The sequence below is a fragment of the Rhipicephalus sanguineus genome, chromosome 1 (genome assembly GCF_013339695.2).
Source record: "Rhipicephalus sanguineus isolate Rsan-2018 chromosome 1, BIME_Rsan_1.4, whole genome shotgun sequence".
In the NCBI taxonomy this organism is placed as follows: Eukaryota; Metazoa; Arthropoda; class Arachnida; order Ixodida; family Ixodidae; genus Rhipicephalus; species Rhipicephalus sanguineus.
Genome location: NC_051176.1, coordinates 148,368,408 through 148,393,884, shown reverse-complemented (window position 1 = coordinate 148,393,884; position 25,477 = coordinate 148,368,408). Strand labels below are relative to the sequence as shown.

General features: G+C 48.2%; 1 protein-coding gene across 1 annotated transcript in view; it reads left to right on the top strand.

Annotated features, from left to right (window-relative positions):
* The window catches only part of LOC119400077 (uncharacterized), a 371,601-nt gene extending 347,551 nt beyond the window's left edge, over positions 1–24,050 (top strand). Inside the window, exon 5 of the mRNA XM_037667008.2 lies at positions 17,018–24,050. Within this exon, the coding sequence (XP_037522936.1) occupies positions 17,018–18,580 (1,563 nt within the window). The 3' untranslated portion in view covers positions 18,581–24,050. The remainder of the gene's footprint in view (positions 1–17,017) is intronic.
* The last annotated feature ends 1,427 nt before the right edge of the window (positions 24,051–25,477 follow it).

The following is a 25,477-nucleotide window of genomic DNA, read 5'->3' as shown; positions in this document are numbered from 1 at the left end:
CCGTGTATATCCTTATGAAGCGCTAAAAAATGGGCGGCATTAATGCGCACTTGTCTGTGAAATTTAAAATCATCAATCCATAACATTTAAGAATGCTTAACATCTTGCAGAAATTCGCTAAATTTCCCATCCAAATGCGCTGCCATGATCGTTAACTGAAAACACTTTCCCGTTTTATGAATATAATGTCAAAGATCCGTTTTTTTCTTCCTTCTGTTCGACTTGCATGCTGATAGTTTTAAACCTCGCATATGTGTCTATCCGTTTAGGTTCATGCATATAATAATAATAATAATAATAATAATAATAATAATAATAATAATAATAATAATAATAATAATAATAATAATAATAATAATATGTTCTAGTTCGCTTCATGTTCGCGACTAAACTTGAAGACTTATCGACGGCGCGTTTATTGCAGCTCTGCGCGACACGGATTTGCCGACCGCAAACGCGCTGTCTAAATGTTCATGACTCTGTACGCAGCTGTCTTCGGAGGGCCCGTGCGGCCGCCACACACGCGATTACTTTGGCGACGACGAGTGTGAGCGTGTCACTCCGCCGTGTAGCAAGCGGACGGTGGCGGGGGCTTGGCCGACTGAATGGAGCGGCAGCCCTTTGTATTGAAATGAACTGAGCGCCTCCAGAGACAACACACAGCGTCCTGCGAGCAAATCATTAAATGCGGGCTGGCAAGAAAACAGGAAAAGGAGAGGCAGCGCTGTTGATGCGGCCGACGCGTTTCGTCAAACCGGTCTCTCTTCGTATGGTTCGTTGTGCGCTGGTGTTTGTGTACGTGCCTGCGTGCGTGCATGTGTGTGTGCGTGTGGGGGGGGGGGGGGGGGAGGGGCAAGCAATTAATGCTGTAGTCCTTCGGCTGTAATCACGTGTAGCATTGTAATTCTGGAGCCACAAGCTATCCTGATCGCTGCATGATAGTTGTCGAGGATTTGATTTATATATGAGATTCCAGAAGCTACACCTGTTCTTTGAGGAATGGTTCAGTGGATGGCCACTAATCCAAAACTCTCACTTCATCATAAACCGAAGGGTTGTGGAATAACTGCAGTACCGTTCGCATTGCAATAGCTGTCACGACCGGGAGTCAAACAGAGAAACGGAGCTCACTAATGCGACCGTTCACTGATGCACAGGACGCGTGAATATATAAGCGACATGAATGAATAATCCAGCGTTCCACGGGCATCGAGTAACGATGTGTTCGTGGTTGTACACCTGTCAACTTGCTGGTCGATATAGCTGGGAGCCTTGTGATGCCTATCATACAATCAACCTGCACCAGACCTGATAATGAACCATTTGAATTTATTTAAATATTGCGCCTTGCGGGACGTCTGACAATTCTATACAGTTTAAAGTCACTGCGTTTGGAGACGACGTTCTTCATTTGTTACTAGTGGCTAAAAAGCGAAACAACAATGCATCTCACTTTCACGGTTACGCATTAGGCATGAAGCACTCATACTATACTCCACTGCATATAGACTTGTACGAATGCACTTAAGCACCGCCATTCTGGGCTGTTAATGCCTGCTGTTTTGTGTCTCTAACAACTAAATAAATGGTACTAGGGTGTATAGGTATACTCATACGCATGAAAACTGCTGCACGGAGGCAATTGGCGTTTCGCGACTTTGTAATTTGACGTCAATACGTACAAAACTGAGAAACAACTCGTGTAAAATACCCAAGATGGCGGTGCCCATGAATCTAAAATATAATTGTTTATCACATTCTCACACCACAGAGCTCACTAGCTTTTCCCAGACCGGAGCCTCTACTTCTTATCTAGGGTTATAGAAGATACGTTTAGCTATTGTTCCACGAAATAAAAATACACGGCTGCAGGACTGCTAGCGGAAACAAGGGTGATTAAAAAAAAAGAGTGAAAGAATGTCTGAGAATACGCGGCTATTTAGGTGACGGTGCTGCATGCTGCTTGCAGAAATATTTGTACGAAAGAAAGAAAAGAAAGCACGAGGTGTTGAGAGTACAAGAGGCGGAAGCTCTTCGGCCTCTCGCTCAGTGTGCAACTCCAGGGCCAACTTGCTCGAAGCATCGACGCAATCGTCAAACAGTTGTTGGAAGTGGGGGGGGGGGGGGGTTGAAGGAAGGCAGAAGGTATACTCCGCCGTAAAGCCTCACGGCACAACCCATTCGTGGTCGGGTCAGTGAGGGCTCAGCGGAGGTGGCAGCGACCACGATGTGCGATCACAGTTATTTACAATTTCCTCGTCCGCGTTGCGCCGGCCCACCTGACGCGCGCGCGCCCTAGAGCTATCTTGGTCGCCGTGCATGCATGCGCGCTACGACGCATCCCTCCTGAGACAGTATATGCAGTGGCGTCGTCGGCGCGCCCGCCCCGCGTGCTGTCGACGCTTCGACACCGTGTGATCTCAGATGAGACGCCGAGGGAGGAACCAGAGGGAGCGCTTCCTCGTTTCGTTTGTACCGCGGGTCGCGCATCGGAGCGTGATAATCTGCAGATTGGCAGAGGGCCCATGGGGTGTGCGTTGTTCCAAGACACGCATTGTCGGCCATTAAAGGTACTGGTGGGAGTCGATACTCGTAAAGGTACTAGTGGGAGTGTTCCTTTCCTATACAACCGTAAGTCGTCCCTTGAGAACTAGGAGGGTGCAGTGGCGTAGGCAGAAATTTGTTTCGGGAGGGGGGGGGGGGGGGCACGCCCTTGATCTGTCATGGGGTCCGAGTGTCATTTTATGCTCTGTATCCCATGGAAGAAAACATTTCAGGGGGGGGGGGGTCACGGGCCCGGAGTGCCACCCCCTGGCTACGCCACTGGGAGGGTATACTCTGTGCTAAACTTGCGCAGGGCTCAGTGGATGGTGTCGTGTAGATCTTTATTTTAAAGCGAAAGCTTTACTGGCCTAGTGGCGCGAGTTTCGCTGTGTATCTCCGCGTGGCCTTGAAGCGAAGAACGCATACCCCGTGACAAGTCGCGCGAAATTTAGTTGTGACGTTGCAGTTGTGCACGAGCCTACAGAGAACGCGTTCGTCGGCTCGTCTGTCTACCTCTGCTAGTGCCCTTCCTCAGCGTCCGAGGTGAAAATGCAAGGAGCGCGCGCATCTGCTAGCAGAGGAGCACGCGAGCACGAGCGTCTGTTGGTGTTGGCGTTTCTCGTGTGTGCTGCGGCGACGGCTTCGGAAACTGATTAAACGACGGTAGTGAGTGCACGCAGTACGGAACATTGTACAAGGCACAACGCTCGGTTGGCAAACTGTGCTTCGGCTACGAGGGTAAACAAGCATAGCCAAGTAAACAAGCTTTCGCTTGCATGACCGGGCCTAGCCGAGCTAAGCTGGAGCCATTTTTTATATGTACACATTGCTGTAATGTCTACGAGTAATTTAGATATATTACTGTCCATATCCATCGCCACCTTCATAACAATTACTTTTCCTGCGCCGAAATCAGAAAACTTCTTTCGTTCAAAAACCGAGACGAGAAGCTCCATAGTTTGTGTGATCTTCGAATATGAAGTCCAATTGGAAGAGAACACACGCGCTGTACGTGCAGCACGCTGAAAAGTTGCTTCCATAGTTAACGCGTTTTCTCTACAGGGCATGCTAAAAAATGTTCGAATCGTTACTTCTTATATAGCAGGTAATGTTTCTGTCTTCGACCACGTCACCCTAAAAGCACTGAAAGTTGGCGGGCTGCATGGTAACTATTCATTATACGATATACTGTGGCGTGCACACGACAAGCGAGGGCAGTTCCAAGGGAAACGTACAGACACTGCACATAGGAGCCCGTGTGTTTCCTTTGCCGTGCCCTCGTTTGTTGTGTGTGCGCTGCAGCATATCGCAATGAACCGTCTCAGTGTCATATAGTGTTGCACGGCGTTCTCGGTCCATTCATCTATTTACCCACATTCGCAGTTAAAGTAAATGCGCGTAAAACCACCGAGGCACGTATACACTCGACGCAATCGTGCTGCCTTTTTTCCAGGACAATGATTTATTTCCTATACTGTAAGAACACATAAATTGCCAAAACAGAATTTATACCGAAATCTCATGTACGGTACAGCAAACTGTTCGACGTGGTGTAATTCAAGCCTAGCGATGCGCGCTGCATTTCTCGAAAATATTTGTCACAGATTTATTTATTTATTTATTTATTTATTTATTTATTTATTTATTTATTTAAAGTATTACAGTCACCAATTGCGTTTTGGCAGGATGGTACAATAGTGGCATATATCAATGGCATGCGATAAAATGGATTACAAAGCAATGCTTATAACTCAGCACTTTCAGCATCCTCAGGTTCTGCATTTATTCCGCGCCATAAAATAACTTTATCGTAGTAAGATGGATGCAGATTACCCTGCTAGATACACACCACAATGACATCTTCAGGTAAAAGTGAATGCATAGATGCATGAAGGAACCATAAACGAGATCAGTGGCGCGATTTTGTACGCGTTCTTAAAACGAACGAAGGCGGTCCGTTACATCCAGCCGCACGCCAATGGTCAATGTGAACCGCGACAGACGTGACGGCCCTGCATTGACCAATCGCGTGCGGCTGGTTGTAACGGACCGTCTCCGTCCGTTTTAAGAACACGTACAAAATCGCACCACAGCCCCCCCCCCCCCCCCCCCCCCCACACACACACACACACACTATCAAGGCTTCTATGCGATATATACTCTAACAGCAACTTCAAGGCTATTTATGGCCCTACTTTGAGGTAACGCACGTTGAACCGGTGAGTAGACATGAACGTAGACACATAATCGATGTTTGGACCCAGATTCGTATACCTCACTGCTTGCTTGCACATATATATGCGCCATGATGTAACACAAAACCTTTATTCTGACATAACCGAGAACATTATAGTTTGCATAAATTTTTCATAAGACTGTCACAATTGCAGCATAATATACTACGGTCAGTAGAGATGCACGTTTACTAACCCGTCATGTACGCATGTAGTAACATATACTAAGCCTGGAATGCTGAGTAGTAATGTCAATGTTTACTACTACTCATATATATCAGTAGTAGTAAAACGTCAGCGACACGTAGCAAAGTTGACATGGGCAGTAAATTCTGGAGTTACTAGCATTTTACTACCTTTTTTAAGAGTAGAATAGTTTACTAATAATACAAGTGAAACAATTTTCCTCTTTAGTGTCCCTTTAGGTCTCATTCGTTACGTTGACCCGAAAGACGCGGGTTCGATCCCGGCTGCGGCGATCGAATTTCGATGGAGGCGGAACGCTGGAGGCCCGTGTACATAGATTTAGGTGCACGATAAAGAATCCCAGGTGGTTGAAATTTCCGTAGTCCCCCCCACGGCGTGTCTCACAAGCAGATCGTTTTCTGACCCGTAAAACCCCACAAATTATTATTATCTTATACGACCTGCATAAAAACCTACGTTACTATAAATACTGTGACAGGAAGTGGTAATGGTATTTTCAGCTTTCTTGGTCATCACCCGCCGCAGTGTTTCAATGAGCATGCCATTATGCTGCTACTCGTGCTGTCGAGGGTTCTGTTATCGCAGCCACGGCAGCCGGATTCTGATCGCCGTTACACTCGTCCTTTGGATGCTGTATTAAACAGACTCAGCCGGTCGAAATTCATCTCAGGAGCTTTCCACTATAGACGGTGTCTCTCACGTGTCACGAGTCCCCTTCACGAGGTTTTATTCCCCACAACTTTCTCTCTTGATTCCACTATACGATGTGCCGAAGCTCCTATTTAGTTCGATGTGTACACCGTCAGCTTCTCACGATGGAGCGAGATTATCCGCTGATCCCTCTCTTAAAAGAGAACGTACATATTTCGCTCCTTATCGGGCTGTTCGACTCGGTTGTCAGAGAAAGCCAGCGGCGGTACGCGGGGTGCACGTAACTCCCGAGTGCAGGAAAGACCACAATGCGGCCTTGTAGCATACACGTTGTGTACGGGGAACAACGGCCTCTGATGCGGCGAACGGCTGGTGGTTGTTTATAGCGGTGCGCGGCCGAGTAGGCGTCTCCGCCGTGCGGTGTGCCTCGCGGTCGCCTCTTAGTGCACTCGGGGTATCGCGTATCTGGCGCTATTATACGCGAGCCTTTTGCGCCGAGGTGTTTGCTGGCGGGCCGCGCGATCGCCGCGAGCGGTTTTGTTGTCCGTTAGGTCGTTAAAGCGGACTTCGCGCGATATGCCGCCCGGCGACTTCGCTCGATGGCGGTTTCCGCGTTCCATCGGCTCCATAGCGCGGTCTCGTTCGGCCCCTCCTGTCGTTCACCGTGCCATGTGCCGCGCACAACGGCTGAGCGCAACACACGACTCGGTCACTGTATACTTTCGCTCTCCACTACGATTCCGCCTCGGGTAATATGTTCCAAACACCTCAAGCTCGAAATGGGGCTGCTGGATTGGTGGCGAAGTTTTGGCTCTGAACGCGTTGAAGGCGCTGCGTCGCCCGGTCCTCGAGAAAGCGTTAAATTATCAAAGCTGCTCGTTTTCCCGACCTTCTTTCGATTAATCGCCGAGTGCCTTTGCTAGTACTATATGTCCATAAACGATTGGCTGACACCTGCCGTTGCATATATTCTGGCGTAAGAGATTTCTTTTTTCTTCGTCACAATATGAATGGTATTACGTGGTAAGAGCTGTGGCGCACACGTGGCCTGTATACGTATAAACTTACAATTTTCTTTTTACTATCCATCCGCAGATGATGGACCCAATGTCTAGGACACTAAGCTTGGTGGGTGTTCACTCGTGATTTGTAATCGGGAATCCGATGTGTGTAGCGCAGCCGAGCGGTGTATTATGAATCTTGATGTTTCTGTAGCTGACGATCAATAAATGTTTCACGCCTGCGACGGGTACCTATAATGGGGCAGTATAGTTCATTCGAAGTCAGGTATGCCGAGCCTTGTTATTATACAGCATGCCAGCGGGACAAAACTGGCTGCGGTTGGAGGCTCGACAGTGTCAGTAGTCATTCTACAGATGCATGTTCCGTAAGATTTTTTTATTTCCTCTCCTTAGCTGATGACACACGCCAGTTACAACTTTTCGTCATCATTTTCTCGTGTATTCTGCCAAATCATGCTGCATCTTACGAGCGTGTCCAAGCGTCAGACACTTCGCATTGCAAGCCCCAGGTATTGTTTTCTTTGTATTAATTAAGTTTCTTTCACTGCAGTATAAAAACTAGAAATTGAATACCGTGTGCGTCCGTTACGCCGGCCGCTGCCCTCGCCGTCGTTATCGTGCCGTGGATTCGTGGTGGGCGGGTAGCTTTCTCGTCCTCAAACTTCACCGTGCATGGCGAAGAGACTCAGAAGCCAAGAAACCCAAGGTCTGCAACCATTGACCATACCGCACATTTGGAAGCTGAAGTCGTCAATTGCGCTATTATTCAGCTTTGGCCCTTGTCTCTAAGTACGGGGAATTTCGCGCCAACACGCCGACTCGGCATGAGACCGGTCTTTGCATATGCTTCGGTGGCCACAACAGGCAATGCTGCACTGGATGAAGGTGACATTGCGTGCACCGCAGACGTGATGTTCTTCACTTGATGGCGGCCGCTGTATACGTATGGGCGCCAGGGGAGGTCTCAGCAAAATATTAGCGCAGAGCTGGAGGAATCGTTGAAATATGCGGATATATGTGCGTTGTTTTCATCTCTGTATCACGTGCAGGTGAATACATTTCCGCCGGCAAATTTATTCGCTTTTGAATAAAGAGAATTCTATGTTTTCTTTGTTTTTGTTGCATGGGCAGTGCGGTCGTATGAATATTTGCGGTGAAGTGCAAACTACCACCTTAGGCTTTGACCAGTCCATGTCAACGCCCGTGCGCGCAACTTGTCTTCATTCGTTCTTTCTTTTTTTTTTTCCTAGGCGCCAAACAGATCCGAGCCACCGATCTCTTAGCAGGTCGAGCCCGTAGCACTTCCTCCGACCATAGAAGAAAACGCCCCAAGTAGGGCGGCGTCGGTATACAGGAACACACACAACGGTTGTCGACACCTTTTGGATCCCTCGCTCCGAGCTCCCGCTTTCTCGTTCAAGCACTTCGAGATTCGCAGCTATACCTGCTCGAGGGTTGCCCGAGAGGCAAGCGCGCCGCACGCGCCCATCTCTTAAACGAAAAGCCGCGCCGCCCGGGCAGTAAAATTCTTGACCGAGGAATCGGTCTCAATAGCGCGCGGCACTCATCTTGGACCGATTTTGCCAGGTGGCTAGGCGATCATGCACGCGCGCAGAGCGACAGGGAGAGAGGGAGAAAAAAAATATAGGCCGCTTCATTTCTTGCTTCTAAAAGTCAATGGCACGCACTGTCGTTTCGCCATATCTCGAGGGCCACGGTAGCCCGAGCTTCACGCGCTGTGTCTGTAGCAAATTGTAAATTACGGGTCTAACACGGTGCGCCACACTGCGCACTATATATATATATATATATATATATATATATAGTAGTGTGAGAGCTGCGTGCGTGATTGCGAAGTGCTCCGCACGCCGTCGTTTTTGTGCTCCGAGTATGTATGTGCTGCACGCGGGCCAGCTTTTTTCTTTTTTCTTTTTCTTGTTTTGCATCTCGAATACGTGCGCTTTCAAGGAGTGGGCACAACTGCATATAGCTGCGAAGCCCACAATCACGGGTAATTAAGTACACGTAATTAGTTAATGAAGTGTCACCGTCATGTATACGCGACCGCGCGTGAGTGGGTCCTTTCGTGTACATCTCAATCAATCCCTATAATAAGCGCCGCGTTGTCGCTGACTCGCATGCTCTGGAGGGAAAACACGGGCCCGTATTCGCAATACATGTTACACACTAGAATTGTTCGCAAGATGACATTGTAGCCAATCCTGACACAGGACATGTTGGAGGTGGCCGGCCAATGGTAAACAGCACTTACGAAAGAAAAGTCATTGCGAGTTCGGCGCATGGTGTCGCAGTGGGAGCCGCACAAGTTAGTAGAGAAATGTGTGTGCGTTGTGATATTTGCATATGCATGTATTTCGACGCTGGGCATATGTCATTAGTGAGTGCGACTGGCTAATGGCAAAGGACACTTATTATTATGATTTGTGAAGCTACACATGTTCAAAGCAATACAGTCAAACCCGACTATATCTAACTCGGTTAAATCGAATTATCCCTTATATCGAACTATTTTCGAACACGACAATGCTTTAACGCCAATGCGTAGGAAAATTCACGGCTACATCGAACGAAAATAGCCGGAACACTTGATATACCGAACATCGGGCGATGCGAAACGCCCCAAAAAGTAGTCTTTCCCTCACAAGAAGTTCGCTTTTCCTCACGGAAGGGGCACATTGCCGCATGCATTTGGAAGAGTGGGCGGTGTGATTAGGAGGGCGCCGCGCAGAGCGAGTAGAAACTACCGCTTGCCATCGCATGTTTTCTCCCATGGTTTCTCGTCGTCGCGCCCATCGTGCCGTTAAGGCCGGGACCGTAGTGCGGGGTCGCTGTTCGCTTCTCCGTTCCCTTTGTTAACGCGATGGCTCCCGCAAAACGGAAGAACCTGGCTGTTCTACACAAGGCCGGTGATAATGAGCACGGTCGAACGTAGAGAAAGGAAATCTTACGTCACTGCTATCTACAGCATCGCCAAAAGCACGCTGAGTATGATATCGAAAAACAACGCCAACATCAGGGCCAAGGCATACTAGAGGCTTCCAGCGCTCGACGAGTACGCACAGCTGCTTATGAAGATGTGGCGCTGGTTAAATCGATACCGTATTTCCCCCCTGCATATAACCCGCACCCCCAACTTCAAAACGCGGAAAAATAAAAGCTAAAAGAAAAAAACGCCAGGCCTGCGCGGAACGCGCAGCACAGTCACAGCGAAAGCTGGAAGGTTGGCTTTTCTATTGCCCGTTGTAAACTCTCTTGGGGCAACAAATACAAGTACACTTTCAAGGTACCCACTACGCCATAAATCATCGTAACTTTCATGAAGTAGGGAAGCATCCACTATGTCATTATTTGTCATTCTGCGGGGAAGCGAGGTACCCACTACACATCTTCAAGGCATTATGTGCACTCTGTTTATGTTCTGGTTGTTTTATGTTCTGGCTGATTACGATGAAGAATTATGGCTGAGTCCTTTAATGGGTTGGAAGCAATAAAAACGACTCGCCTCGTTACGCAATTCGCATTGTATGACGACTGGTTGTTATTTTACTCTTCTACCACGCTATACAACAAATGTTAACGCGATTCCTTGCCCGACATGACGCCTCTTGCGACGGAGTAACAACCACCGGCGTGGCTCCGTGGTATAGAATACACGGCTGCCATGCAATGGGCCTGTGTTGAAATACCATCGGATACTTGGATATTTTTTCTCTCTTTTTTTTCGCTTTTTGCGCGATAGCGGTTACGGAAACCGGCGGCGGCGGACAACTGCGGCACCAAAATCGCCTGTTGTTGTGATCTCTCTAACAGCTTTCGCTGTAAAATTAATAATGATCCCCGCGTATTTCCCTGAGTCCGCCTTCCTTGCATTAACGTCGAGCAGTGCCCTGAAGCCAACTTGCGCACCGAAAGTACCGCAAATTATTCAAAAGCTTTATATGGAAATATGCGATATATCAAACTATTTGCCTTTTTTTCCTTTTTTTTTTCTTTTTTTCACGAGTTCGACATATGCGGGTTCCACTGTACTGTATAGTGGAGAAACTGTAAACCGAAGTACTTCTTTATAGTATCGTAAGTAACGTATTGATGGCTACAGATACTCTGCTCTCAGATAAGGGGATACCTTATCACCAAACGCCGCACTGCAATGAAAAAGAAAGTGAATTGCAGTAGGTCGCAGCATTTTCGCGCGCATTTCAGTTCGATTATAAGATATCAAACAGTGTGTAAAGTCAAAGCATTTTTATTTTAATTTCTATTGTGTAACGTAACGTAATACTGTATAATCGTCATAAACTTTTGTTTGACGATCGCGATATGTTCAGGCATTGGAGTACAACACGCAGAAATTAATGTCACCGACAAGTAATCACTTTCAGCCCGCATTATTTCAGTTATCGGGCTTATATGCGACTGTACGTCGGGTCCAGCGGCCGCATATGTAGCGCACGGGGTTCCACGTGCCTCACACAATAATATTTAACGGACCTACGGCTACGAAGAGTCACGATCAGGGTTTTGATTTCCTCTTTCTTTTCGGCATTTCTATGTGACCGTAATTCTCGCAGCCTCTTGAGGGCATTCTCTGCTGCCTTCATTAATGCTCCGCAGCTAATCGTCCATTTGGAGAGAGCCGCGCGCGTATTCTCCACTAGTTATAGCACAATTTAATAATCGCAGAGGCTCTCTCTCTCTCTCTCTCTGTTTCCCGCATAATAAGAACTCCGAGATGCATCCGCTGCACAATTCACAGCGAACAAAACGCCGGAAGCATCGGATCATCTATAACATATACAGTCGAACCCGCATATATCAAACGCGGAAAAAAAGGGGGGAATTGGTTCGATATATCGGATAATTTGATATACAACTTTTAATGAAATTACTGTTTTTGCGATGCAAATTTTGCTGCGAAAGATGGCTTCGTGGCACTGCCTCATGATAACGTAAGGAAGACTCCTTCACGGCAACACGCGGCTTCTTCATATATTTTGTATTTTTCCGCAGTTTGTAGTCGGGATGTGGGGTTACATGCAGGAACGGGTAATGCGCGAGAAAATACGGTATCGATGTAAATAGCGCCTCGAAATCGTCACACGCAGCTGTGCGTACTTGTCGGGCGCCGGAATTGCGTGTAGTCTGCCTTTGCCCTAATGTCGGCCTTGTCTTCCAAAATCTTAACGCGCTTCTTGGGATGCCCGAGTTCAACTATTGATTATCGCCAACTTTGGGGAGCACAGCTGCTTCTTCTGTTCTACGGTATCTAACCGTGAACAAAACGAGTGGAGAAGCGAACGGCGGCCCCGCACGACGGGCCGGCGGCGCCGAGACGATAAATCGTGTTGGTGGAAAGCACGTGATGGCCCAAGCCGTAGTTTCTACTCGCTCCGCGCAGCGTCCTTCTAATCACGCCGCTCGGTCTCCCAAATACATGCGGGAAAGTGCTCCTCCGTGAGAAAAAGCCAAAAGTTTGTGAGGGAAAGCCAATTTCTTGGGGCGTTTCGCACTGCCCGATGTTCGATATATCAAGTGTTCCGGCTGTATTTATTCGACGTAGCCGTAGATTTTCCTATGCGTTGACGTTACAGCACTGTCGTGTCGTTGTCGAAAATAGTTCGATATAAAGGATAATTCGATTTAAACGCGTTCGATGTAGTCGGGTTCGACTGTATCGCACGTTACGTGCAGGTTATGTATAACGTTGCGTTACATATAACGTTTCGTGCGCGAGCGAACCGACTTGACTTGGTCTTTCGTCTCTCGGGCTTATCCGCACTTGGCCTGGGCGCTTTACGGAGACCCGTCCGCTGCAATCCACCGAGAGCTTCGCAGTGAGTCGTTCCCGCGCGGCGTTCGCGCACTTTCCTTTCGTCTTTCGGAGTCTTTGTCGACGGTACTTCAAATTATAGCCGCACGTCAACCGTGCACGCGCGGTCAGACCGCGGAGTGCGTGACTCTGAGCTAACAAGGGCACTGTCGTCGTGCGGCGGCGCGAAATCCGGTTTTATAGCACGCGGAAGAAACGGTGACTGTGCAGCGCTACGGGCTTGTAATATACTGCACAGCACACAACAACCGCTTCGTGCGTGCCCGATCGGCACGGAGTGAGCGAATACCCCTCTTCCCCCCTTTCTTTCTTTATTTCTTTTTTTTTTCGGCGGCTTCAATTGTCCAGAGAAACGGACACACTCGATTTCTCTGACGCCCACGCGCGACGCGTTCCCAACACTCGCCGCAAATACCGCCAGCCTCTGACACGTCGTCGCTTTCTTCGAATGGTGTCTCTGCTTATTTTTTTTTGTTCTTTGTTTTGTTTTTGTTTCTTTAAAAAAACATAGCGAGTGACGGGCGCTTCTCCCGTCACGTGTCACCGTCCTTTGTGCCGTCTGTGTCTCAACTGCAATCAGTTGCAGGGAAAGTGTAAATTTCGTTCGTCGCCGGCTGCGTGTAATTCGACGGGATTCCTCTTTTTTTTTAACTCACTCCATCGTCATCTCATCCGTTTCTTTGACTCGTGGTAATACAACCCAGGAATAATAATAAAATAAGATACTCAGTGCAGGTGGTGATTTGGTGGGGGTCGCCGTCCTTTCTTGCGACTCGGCAGGTTGCGTTGAAACGACTTTCTTTATAAAACTATACGAGCAGGTTTTTTTTTTCTGCTGGCACTACATGCGACGGAGCGCGAGAGCACATCGCAGCCATCGAAACTGGAGCACGACGCGCGGAATCGCTGTATAAGTGCACAAGCGATGACAAGCTCGCTGCCTTCAGAACTGGGATAGTGTAACCAGTGTAACGATTCCGTTCGAATTCCTTCTTTTTTTTTTTTTCAAGTGGAGCTTGTTATAACTCACAGGATTCGGGGGCAGCGTCGTACGCGAAAACGGCGAGTGTACAGAAATGAGACCCTCGATGGTGCGCCGGCCACGTGCGTGCTTGTATGTGCCGTTTTCCAATAACTGGCGCTCTCTCGATCGTGGGCTTGTCGGCGATCAGCCATTTATGATATGGCAATCTAATCTTTTATGGAGGTGACATGTCATTTCACGTTGCCAAATTTCATTGTTGCCTGGATATGACCCATGACCGTCGTTGTTGCATGTAACAAATGAAGTGTTGCGATGCTAAGCACGTGGGTGACGGTCCGATTCCCTGCATGGAGGACGGAAACAGTTAGGAAGGAGCATTGCGCACAATGCGAAAGAAAGAAAGAAAGAAAGAAAGAAAGAAAGAAAGAAAGAAAGAAAGAAAGAAAGAAAGAAAGAAAGAAAGAAAGAAAGAAAGAAAGAAAGAAAGAAAGAAAGAAAGAAAGAAGCAATACGTCAGGCACCCCCATTTTCCCGATAGGGAAAGGGCTCCTGTCTTCTTTTTTTTTTTAATTTCCTGTTTCGCCAGTGGTTCATGTAACGCTGCACATACGTTATGCGTATGTCACGATGACAGACCGGTCGTGAGCGACACCTGAATAAAGTGTAATCGCAATATGGGCGCTAAAATATAAGTTAGCCGGCCCAAACTCGTCCAAGCTCGCTACGCGGAAGTGACGTTTGGTCATGTGCGTTCTCATTGTCTTGACGGGCCAAGTCGCACGTAACATTCGTGTGGTCCCAATTAGGCCGCACTATTGTGCACTAAATATATATATATATATATATATATATATATATATATATATATATATATATATATATATATATATATATATATATATATAAACGTTCTTTATACCCCACCAGCTGCAAAAGTATCGTTGCTTTTGAATATCATGTTTTGAAAACAATTGCAACACGACACTATATGCGCTGCGCAGCGGCCACCATGAGGCGATAATTGTGCACCACTTTTGTAATTCTCTTTGCTTTCATCTCAGTATTCAATACTACACACAATCCACTGCTACAGAAGGCAGTCGAAAAAATGTTTGCGGACCCTTTAAGAAAGTAGGCTGCGTACTGCTGAAAGGAACTACCGAGGTATACCCGGCACACGACGCCCACAAAGCGTGGCGGACAGGAAAGACCGCTCCAAGAGCGGCAAGGGGAAGAGACCGATCGTCGCAATATACAGTATAGGGGATAACGCCACCAACCAGGGAGGAAAGCAAAGTGCCTGGCCTTTCCAAATGGTTTCGGTGGGCTACTTCTCGCGCTTGATTTGCATTTGTCTATACTGAAGCGGCGCTCGACTAGGGGCTATGCAGCGTTGCCAAACGGTTCCTTTTTTTTTTCTCCTCATCAGCTGCGGAGATAGAGAGAGCGAGAGAGAGATCAGGTCACTTAATGGTTGCCTCGCTAAATAAAATACAGGCGGGGCCGATTGGTGAAGGTGGAGGTGTCGGGGCGTGGACCGATTAAAACGAGCTCGGTGCTGTCTGTTTGTGCAGCATCGGCGCCCGGTGGCCGGTAGAGCAAACGCATGCTGCATGGGAGACGAGTTACTATACACGGGAGGCCTGTTTCTTTTCACGGAGCCTCATGATAAATGTTTCGGCTTGATGAATGTTTCAGCACTGACTTTAAGATCGCACGTGCACCACCATCGGGTCTACAGTAGAGCACGTGTAGTCAGACGGCGCAGCAGTAGGCAGAGGCAAACCTTCCTCGTTTGAGAAAGCGGCCTCTGCGCACCGACTCGGCGTTGCCTCCGCGTAACGGTGCGCTTGTTTAAACAAACGTAACTCGTCGGTCTACTGCAATTTTTAAAGCGCCCGAGCAGCGTAGATACGCGACGGGCCGCGCAGCTGGAAGTTTGTTCGTATACGATTGTAAGGACAAGGTTTCCCAATGCTGAGCCAGAACCACAGTGCGCTATCGCATTAATCTATATGTGCACGAAAATAAAAGCGGATGGGGGAGCCTTTCGCGACTGCTCTGGTTGCTCAGTTGGGTCACAGGGCGAATGCGTTTGTTTAACTGTACGCAGGAAGGGTAGTCTCCTTTGCGGTGCTCACAAAAAGCCCTAATGGATGCGATTACGGCGCCGATAAGTTTGATTCGAGAAATGTTTATGCGCTAGATTTAGATTACCAACTCCTATAGATGTTCTTTCCCCAACAAACAAATCGTTTCTTCCTGTTGTATTATTGAATTCTACGAAAATATCGCCGGATGGCATTGTCGGCCAACGTCCGCTGTGACGGCTCTGATGTCTGGAAAGGTGAATAACCGCGCGCGAACATTTCTGTGTGGTCGCAGGTCACCAGGGAAAGTAAGAAAATGATGTGTGCGTGTTTTTAGCGTTATTTCCTTTTTCATTATAACCACTATCTCTGGCGGTTGTACCGAGTTCCAGCTGCCCTATTGGTTCCGATAAATATTGGGCCGCTACATAATGTATGTACAGTACATACTGATTCCCTTCGCTTATCACACACCGTCCCCGGTCATGGTTACAGAGGGTTGTTCAGATTACCGAAGAAGAGCCTGCCGTGCAATGTCAGTGTTGCTTTATGAAGGTTTTAATCAATGGGCACTCTTGAATAGATTTGCTTTTGAATAGCAAATAATTCTTCAGCTGCGTTCCTCATGAAAAACGCCGGTAGCCAGAGAGGAAATTTGCTTTTTATTCGCGCCTCAATTCTATGGCTTGATCCACTGGACTGCCAGGTAACTTTTAACACAGGTCAGATATAGTTATTTCGAGTCGCAATACAATATTAAAACTAATACCGGGCATTATTGTAAGTTCTTAGAGCAGTAGGTTGGTTTGTCGAGTGAGTACAACATACTCAGTTTTTGAAATAAATGTACCTGCAATGTTCTCTTTGATGATCATCACCTTGCTTTGATTTGCTCATGTGACCGTTCCAGTAGTCTTGATCTCCATGACCATCGCTGTGTTTTCATAGTACAAACTTGCATATTTGCTGTATAGGACCCAAGACTGTGTCCAAATTAATACACACATATATCAGATTATAAATTAGTTACGAAAACAGCTGACATATATTTCTCGGTTGTATGATAGAGGGTAAAATGATTTTGCATGTACGTAGCTATAGACTCCTACAAAGACATCTTCTGCCCGAGAGAATCATGAAAAACATGCTTTACGCGTGGCATTTTGAGCTAAAAACACTTTTCGAAGCGCAACGTTTTATTAGACGCGACAGTGAAACTCAGTGTTCATGTGGGTTTTCACGGTGTCGTAGACTACGCTTCAAAGAAGCACGACCTTGTCCCCTTGCATTCAATACGTTGATATATGGCGACCGCTTTATTTCCTTGATCGTTGTTCTTTCATGCGTCTCACTCTTTCTTCGAAACGTGCAAGCGTTTTTGTTTTTTTCTCTCTTTGTAGTAAATTTATCTTGTTTCTTCTTTTTGTGTGCAGCCGAGGTCATCGAGCACAAATCGAGCCCGCGAGCGACACTCAAGCAACGGGGACACTCCGGACGCAAGTCTCGATCGCTCGGATCGGCGATCTCGCAGTTCGAGAGGCTACTACCGAGGTCCCCGCAAGGCGGCAGCTCTAGCAGCTGCTGAGGACCTGGACTCTTCCGGCACACTACTGTACCGACACCGCAGCGCGTCTCCCGCGGCGCGCCGCAACAACCACAGCCAGAACAACGGGTCACGCCACGGCGGCGCCCTGGCGCAGTCGGCGGCCACCAACCGACGCCTGCCCTCAACGGCCGAGATCAGAACACCGCCAATGACTCGACGCGCTTACCGCCATCAGAGGGCCTTGCCGCCGCTTCCTGTGGAGAGGCTCAACAACGGCGGCCTTCGGCAGGACGACCAGAGGTACAGACCACCCAACTTCACGAACAACGCCCTTGAGAAGGCCAGCGCGGGTGATGAACTGCCGCCGAGCGGTAAGCCGCAGCAGCCTTCCGACTACACTAACAACAACAGGTTACCGAGACCAGGACCAGTACCTTTGGCTACGTTCGAAGCTCGCCGAAGTAGCATTGCGGGAACTACCTTGGACATAGACAATGTAGCGACGTCCAGGATCCGAGCCGAGGCGCAGAGAAATGCGCCGACGGCCTTCTCCATGAAGAACCTTCAGCAGCAACCATCAGCGGCCGCTTTCCCAATGCGCGGAGGCGCACACATCAGTGCTGACGACCTCAAGAACTTGCATAAGGCGGAGGAGAAAGTTGAGCCGCGCCCGATCGCCGCCATTAAGAACCTACAGTGCGGACCTATGGTAATCAGCAAGGTGCCTCCACAGCCACAAGTAATCGAACCCCGAAGGACAACGACCACTACGACCTTTACGACGACGGACACAGTGACGCTGAAGAACATACAGAACCTGAGCTCGGTGGCTGATCTAGATAAAACGAAGCCGTCTCCGCAGACTCTGAAGAACCTGCAGCCATCTACCAACACGACAACTGTGTCAATCAAGCAGACAAACGGCAAAATCGACGACGACATTGGCGAGAACACCAAGAAGATCGCGACAAACCTGATTCTGGAGGAGAAGATCGAGGCCCAGAGGAAAAGCGGAGCATCGTCCCCGTCTGCTGCCGGCCCAATCAAAAAGATTGTCGAGGAGAAGTCCGTGCAGTCGACGCTCGAGTCTACTGGCAAGATGGGAAACCTCAAGAGCACAGTGGACGTCAACATGGAGCTTGTCACGGAGGTGGGAAGCTCGAGGACTGTAACCAACATCACCACTTCGCTGCAGCACGCGCTCCCTAAGGCTGTTCCTGCGGAGCCCTCAGGCCCGGACCCGTGCAACAATAAGACGTCGGTTGCCGCCGGTAAAACCATCATCAAGACATCTAAGCCAACTAAGATGAATGGCAACGGAGGCGGCTACACGCCCATGAGGGCCAAGCTAGCCGAAGCCAAGGCAGCGTTCTTCGCCGACTCTGCCAATAAAGGCAGCGCCGACGACAGTGGTTTTGTGTCCACCTCCCCACAACCAGTTCCCGTGTAGGGAAACACTTCAATCGCACCCGCTTGCCTACTCGGGATGAAATAACGCGCTTGTTGGTAAAGCACCAGCGCACAAGTGGCACGTCTTCAGGCTTCTGCTGATCCTGAGCGGCGTTAGACCGACGCCGGATGGTGCATATGTACGTTAATCCTCCAGCAGCCGCAACAGACGCTTACTTGTGACATCCGGACGACCACTACGCGACGTGAGCAGAAGAGATCGACGGCCCGGATTGAAAGTCGCACACCGTGCCACACAGAATCGAACTCACTCACTGCTTATGCATGACGCTATGCCGCTTATAGGACTCGCAAAGTGCCTTCCTCTGCCTGTCGATGCGGTGAACCGCGAGTGATTGCACTGACCGAGGGACGAGAGCAATCCCGCTTCACGGATATTAGTGACAACTCGTGTCTCATTGCCGTGCACACTGTAAAGCTTATTAACACCGATGTGCGTCGCAAGCTTTCGCCTTAGACGAAACATCTGAATAGTGTAGGTCCCGAGTGTTCACATGCACCTGCATCGTAGAGCGAACGTCAAGGCTATCCCACTGTCTTACTTAGACTATTGATTACACCGGCCATACCAGAAACGTCTCACTTATGTCATTCAATACACAGGTCATGCTAGAAACTCGATAATTAGCTGTAGTAGCCTCACTAGAACGCTGGGCCACCCGAAGGCCGGCTTTGTGCAGACGACTCTTAAATCTGTGTCCTTGCATTTTCTGCTATGTCAGCCCGATTTGCTATACTTGTACTACTAAGGATTTATTTTGTCCTTTCTCTGTACATTTCTGTTACCACTGCGATACAGTTTATAGTAGGAACTCCACATCATTTCCCCTTTGACTATATGACAAATTTGCAAAACTGTAACACAGTGCTGGTTCTTTGTACGAGAACGATTTCAAGACAAACAAACAAACGAAGTAAGAGCAGATAATGGAATGTGGTGAAATTAAGCTCTTTTAACCGATATTTTCCACAGAGCATGGGTGGCGTGCTGTGCGCGGAAGCAGGACGCAAGGAAGGAGCGCAAGGGCGAAAGCAGATTGAGAGAGGAGGTGCAGGCTTCTTTGCTCGTCTTGTAGCCGCGTTGTACAAGGCAGCAAAGAGCGATCGTGTTTCGCGTAAAACCGCCCGGTGGTCCCTGGCCCTCGTTCACAGTCACACAGCGCTGATGACGCCGAGAGTCACGGGACCTCGGGTTCGTGCTCGTGCCACGAAGTGCGAAGTGTTTCTTGAGCGTTAGGGCGCCGACACCGGAGCTTGCTTGTTGGCGTGTGCACACACACGCCACCGCTTGGTGGGAGTTCGCACGTCGCCCTTCGTCAACCTCGAAGGCGATAGTACAAAAAAAAAAAAAAGAGCGCTTCTTGGCTGACTGAAGTTATCGGAGTATCGGAGTTGAATAAGCCGTGCCAGCATACCTTGCGCATAAATTGTCTGTACTCTTGCTTCCTCCTTGTTTCTTTCTGCTATCTTCGTGTGCAAGTTGTGCCGGACCAGCCATGACGCCTTGTCAACATCTCTGCGCTTTCGTCATTTTTATCTCACAGGAACTATGTTGCCGCTCGCGCGCACTTACACACATGCGCGCATCATAAAACAGCTTCTTATTTTACGTGTCCGTGTAAATGCGTTCAATGGGCAAAGATGCGGTAGAACTTGAAAGTATCGTTGAGAAAGGAAAGCCTTCGGTAAAAAAAAAATAATCACAGTGACAACGCCCTAGCCTAGCTTCAACATTTCTTACAACTGATGTCAATGTTTTGTTCGCATGTTAGGTAAGATATGCTAAATGATAACCGAGTGAAAGTAATTAGTAGAAGTAAGGATTGCAGTGTGTTTAGAAATGCAAAAAGGAAAAAAGAAAATTATCTGGTGTAACGCTACGACTGGAGGGAACTCGAGGAGAGAAGAATGATGAGGATTGGGTTACAAGAAACGAAGGAAGAGCCCTAAAATGGAAAATAAGCGAGGACGTTACAACTGGATGTAATGTATACTAGCGGCGTTATACACTAAGTTGGCAGGCACATATAAACTGCGCGTGTAGAAAACAAAATATATTCAGGTAACCCTTATGCCGTCCTCACTCTGTGAATGCGTGTGAAATAGAAACGGTGCCTTCAGAATGGTCCTTTTAGACTTGTCAACTATACCTAATTCCCAACCCTGTTATGTTTAGAGCCGCGTGCCTTTTCGCATCGTGAAACCTGCACCACCTGAAAAGAAGCAATTTATCGATAGCCGCTGCAATCGGTGTGCGCCCTTCTAAAGCTTCTAAAACACTTTTTTTTTTTTTTCGGTGATCACTCGCCGCGCATCGTGTACAAGACACTTCACTGCCTTTTTATCGAGACTGCGCGCTCTTACAACAGCTCACGAGTGTATACCTCGCACAACAGTCACAAGGCTTTGTCACGAAAACCAGGCCCTCACACTTAACCTCTCACAGCCGCAAAAGAAGCACCTCTGAATCACGGCCTCCTTTCGCCAACGTATACACACCATACACGTGTCTTCTTATAGTATAGTATTCTATGAGGAAACGGGGGACGACGTCTTGCCGCCGCCGGTACACGGATATGAGTACGCGGCGCGGCTGCGTGCGCTCTCCTCAGCTACGCGTGGTGGGAGCGAACTTTAATGAGGCGGGCGCGGACAGGTAAAAAAAAACAGGAGCGGGGCGTGGGGATCGCGCACCTTGGAGTGCGAGCATCGAGACAGGCGGGGCAGTAGGCTGGCGTCCGACGCCGCGTTATCGCTTGTCGTTTTAATAGCTCTCGTCGAGCGCACTGTGGTGGCAGAGAGTGCAAAAAAAAAAAAAAAAAAAAAACGACCGCTCATGAAGAAGGAATAAGAAAGGAAACGAGGAACCAAGCAACGTGATCATTCTCTTTTGACCGACTTGGCAGCCTCGGTCGCACTTCCAGTATTTTTTTTTTCCTTTTTCCACGTAGAAGGTGGAGTTACAAAGAACAAATAACTTATGAAAATAATCGAACAAACAAAGTAATCGTTATAGCAACAGGAAGCGCTAGCCTAGCCGCGGCCATCGTCCTTCTTCTTCGCCTCATCATCGTATTTAATTTGCTCGTCGGGGCGCGGCTTCACGCTTTCTTTTTTGTATAGAGCTCCCTCCCTCCCTTTTTTTTTTCTTCTTCTCTCGCTTCATTAGACTGTTCGAGCGATGCTATCACACAAACGCCTCGGTGAAAACCGCGAGGTTTGGCGCGCCTTCGCCGCGGCGCTAGGTCGTCAGTTCATTGATATTGCGTTTCATATACGCGCAATGGCAGCGTTACGCGGAGAAGCGAAGCCAAGCCTAAGCGAGGCCGCGTGCTCGTTAGACGGCACCTAGATCGTTGCGGCAGGGGGACCATGCAGTGCCGGACACTGAAAAGAGCGGCGCGCTGCACATCGTTCCGCGAATGGACTTCCATGGATCGCGCGACATTCTGTACTTAACAGTAGAAAACAGCGCTAAAAGACGCGACGAAGAAAGGACACAGACTGTGTCCTTTCTTCGTCCCGTCTTTTAGCGCTGTTTGCTACCGTTAATGATGAACCGATCAGCCCAAATGCGTACCCTACTGCAATTCTGTACTTGTCACGCCACCACCACCAGCTAGTGCGTCCCCGCCCGTGAAATGCCGCCGTGAAGTGTCTCCCACTGCCTCGGTCACATCCACCAACCTCCACTAAAATAGTGGAGATCAGTGGTCACATCTGCGTTTTCACAGACTTATTTTTCTTTACAGAAGCAGCAGCGCTCCGTTTCTTCCTTTCCTGCAAACTTCTTTCTTTTATATCTCGTTGTGCCAAAATTGGCGAACGTCTGGTTCTGAACGACGCCTTCGCCATTCCGATATCCTACCCCTCTATCTCTCTTTACATCTCTCTCAATTTCTAGGTTTCGTGATCGAAAAAAAAAATAATATATACATACCACACCAAGCGACTGGTCAGTGCCAAAACTTCTTGCTTCTTTTTTTTTTTTCGTAGCGCAGTCGCACACCGAGAACGTTTGGTTTTCGGCATCGCTATCCAACATGCTCTCCACGTTTCTAAAGTCCTCATTTGAGCAAACGAGGCGCTCTTTATTGCGTAAAATTAACGAATCGTGCTTACACAACAGGTGCCGAGGAAACCGTAAAGAAGGAAACTTTAACGGTCACTGGCGCGTTCTATTCTTCGAAATTGACTTCGCGTCACACGTATCGGGTGTGGACGCGTGAGCTTGAAAACGGAATCACGTCGACGATATAGCTGGAAATCATGCCACATATGAAGTGAATGCTACTGGTCACCGTCTTGCGTTTACCTTATTTTTTTCTGCCCTCTGATGAGAATTTGATATACGTATAGCGGATCAGACACGACGTGTTGTTTTTACGCTGCATGTCCTGTGGTACACTTGAACTTTTTTTTTTTTTGGCTGAATTTTGATGCTCCGCCTTGTATATTTAACTAGTGTATTCTGTACTCATTGCTTCCGCTCGCGACAAAACTTGTCACCACACTCACACACGGGTTTCTTTCGCTTTCTGTCTTTTCTTGTGACGCCTATATAGACTCGCTCTGCAAGCCTCTATAGTTGATGGCAATGTTGTTATATGCGGGATGTTTGATACTCGGCCGTAATACGAATAAAAAGACAAAGCGCGTTTTAAGTGTTTATGCGTACGCACGTCGGAGCAGATGAAACAACATCCCGCAAAACATGCCTGTTGCGATTTTCCTGTTTTTTTTTTCTCTTTTCTTTCTTTTTTTTTTTTGTAAGCTTACTTGTGCAGGGAGCTTGCACTATGCTCTTTCATTTTCTATTCGTGTACACTTGTTTGACAGTATATCTGTCGGCGTCTTGGCGTCTTTTCGTAGGACGTCGAGATATAGTTGTGCTTTGCAAAAACACCGACTGATCGATGGTGGTGCACAGTTCGCATTCTGGAAGGAGAGAGAGCGTTTGAAGACCGAGGTCGTGAGGGCCCCTCGCTGCACGCCAACTTCGAGAAGCTGAAGCTTTCTTGAGTTCTGTCTCTACTTTGAGAAGATGCAAATTTAGGCGTACACAGAGTGGTTGCGATGGAGGTGCCTCACACTCCGTCGAGGATGAGTCGTGAAGCGTGTCGTGCACACGCGAACTCAGATCTATGCCGGTCTCGCGCGCTGCACACACACACGCACACACATCAGGTGTCATCAACCCATCCCTCCTCATCCAGCTTGTTCTCTGTGACGTCCACCAAGTGCGTGTTTGTGCCCACACCTTGTGTGCTGTTGATTTTCTACATATGATTTTTTTTTCGCCAGTCTTTGTTCTTCGCCTTGGGCGTGTCTACCAGTGAGTGTGGCGTGCTTCGCAGCGCTATGTTCGCTGTAGCGCCAAGTGCCTGAACACGCTTGGCATCGCTGTAAATAAATGAAATAAAGGAAAAAATGTTTTTTTGCAATAACAAGTTGGAAGTTTCTTGTGTTCCTTTGTTTAGTGTGCGAAGTACCCGACACTATCGTGCGGTTTGGGAGCGCAAAAATATCACGCTGTTTCAATGAATAGGGCGCCATCTGAAGAGCAGTGGAAGGACCTTCTGACCTGCACAGACCAGGAGGCTCTTTGGCGCCGCGTATTATGGCGATGCCAACTGTACAGGCGCATTTTTGCCACCCGTCGTTGTCGCCGCCGTGATGTTCCGTATAAAGTCCAAATCGATAATATAGCCCCGCGTGTTGTGTGTTCTGTACATAGGTCGGCAAAAAAAAAAAAAATGGAGCTCACTCAGACTCACTCAAGAAATATATTTTGCTTTGAGGGCTCACTCGGACTCAGACTCACTAAAATTTTCCTTAACCGGACTCACTCGGACTCAGACTCGCTAACTTTTTCTCAACAGGACTCACTCGGACTCAGACTCACCAACATATTACTCAGCCGTACTCACTCCGACTCAGACTCACGGCTTGACCTGAGTCTGAATGAGTCTTGAGTGAGTCGACTCATGAGTCCATTAGCCTAAAATGAGCTTTTTCGATCATGGTGCCAATGCTCTTTAACGTCAATATCTCACATAATTGGTGTTCTGCGATATGTCTTTTGATCTTGTACCTTGAAATACGTGTTATCAGTGGTTTCAAACCAGTAAGAACATTTTTATGAAATACATGACTCACACGAGATATTATATCAAGAAGTTACCTCGAAAGAGCTTCCGGGGTGAGGTCGTGGCACCCCCCCCCCCTACTCACGCCTCTGATCAATAAATATTGAGGTGGCGCATGAACGCTCGCGCGTTGACATATGCGTGAATAGACTTGAGCATAAACATAAGCCGGTATAAGACTGATAGTAATGCTGAAGGACGAGTAGATAGGACAATAGGTCAGCAATAGAAGGTGGAGCTCACTCAGACTCACCCAAGAAATATATTTTGTGCTTAGGGCTCACTCGGACTCACTCGGACTCAGACTCATCAAAATATTACTCACCCGGACTCACTCAGACTCAGACTCACGGCCCCATATGAGTCTGCGTGATTCTGAGTGAGTCGACTCATGAGTGAGTTTGCCGACCTATGGTTCTATGTGCGAGTGAAAGCGTGCGAGGGTATTAAATCGGCCCGTTCGTGCGTTGGAAACAGCGATCGATGTTTTTGCATAAATATCAGTAGAATTGAGTGAAGAGAGAGAGAGAGAAATAGCAGAGGAAGGCAGGGAGGTTAACCAGAAGTTTGTATCCGGCATGCTACCCTGCACTGGAGTTGGGGAATAAGGGGTTGAAAGCGAGAGAGAGAAAATAAATAATAAGAAAAAAAAAACAGTCACAACCACACACACACGAGAGCGTTCCGCTCAGAGGCACTCTGACAGGCCAGTGAATCGCAGGAAGGCT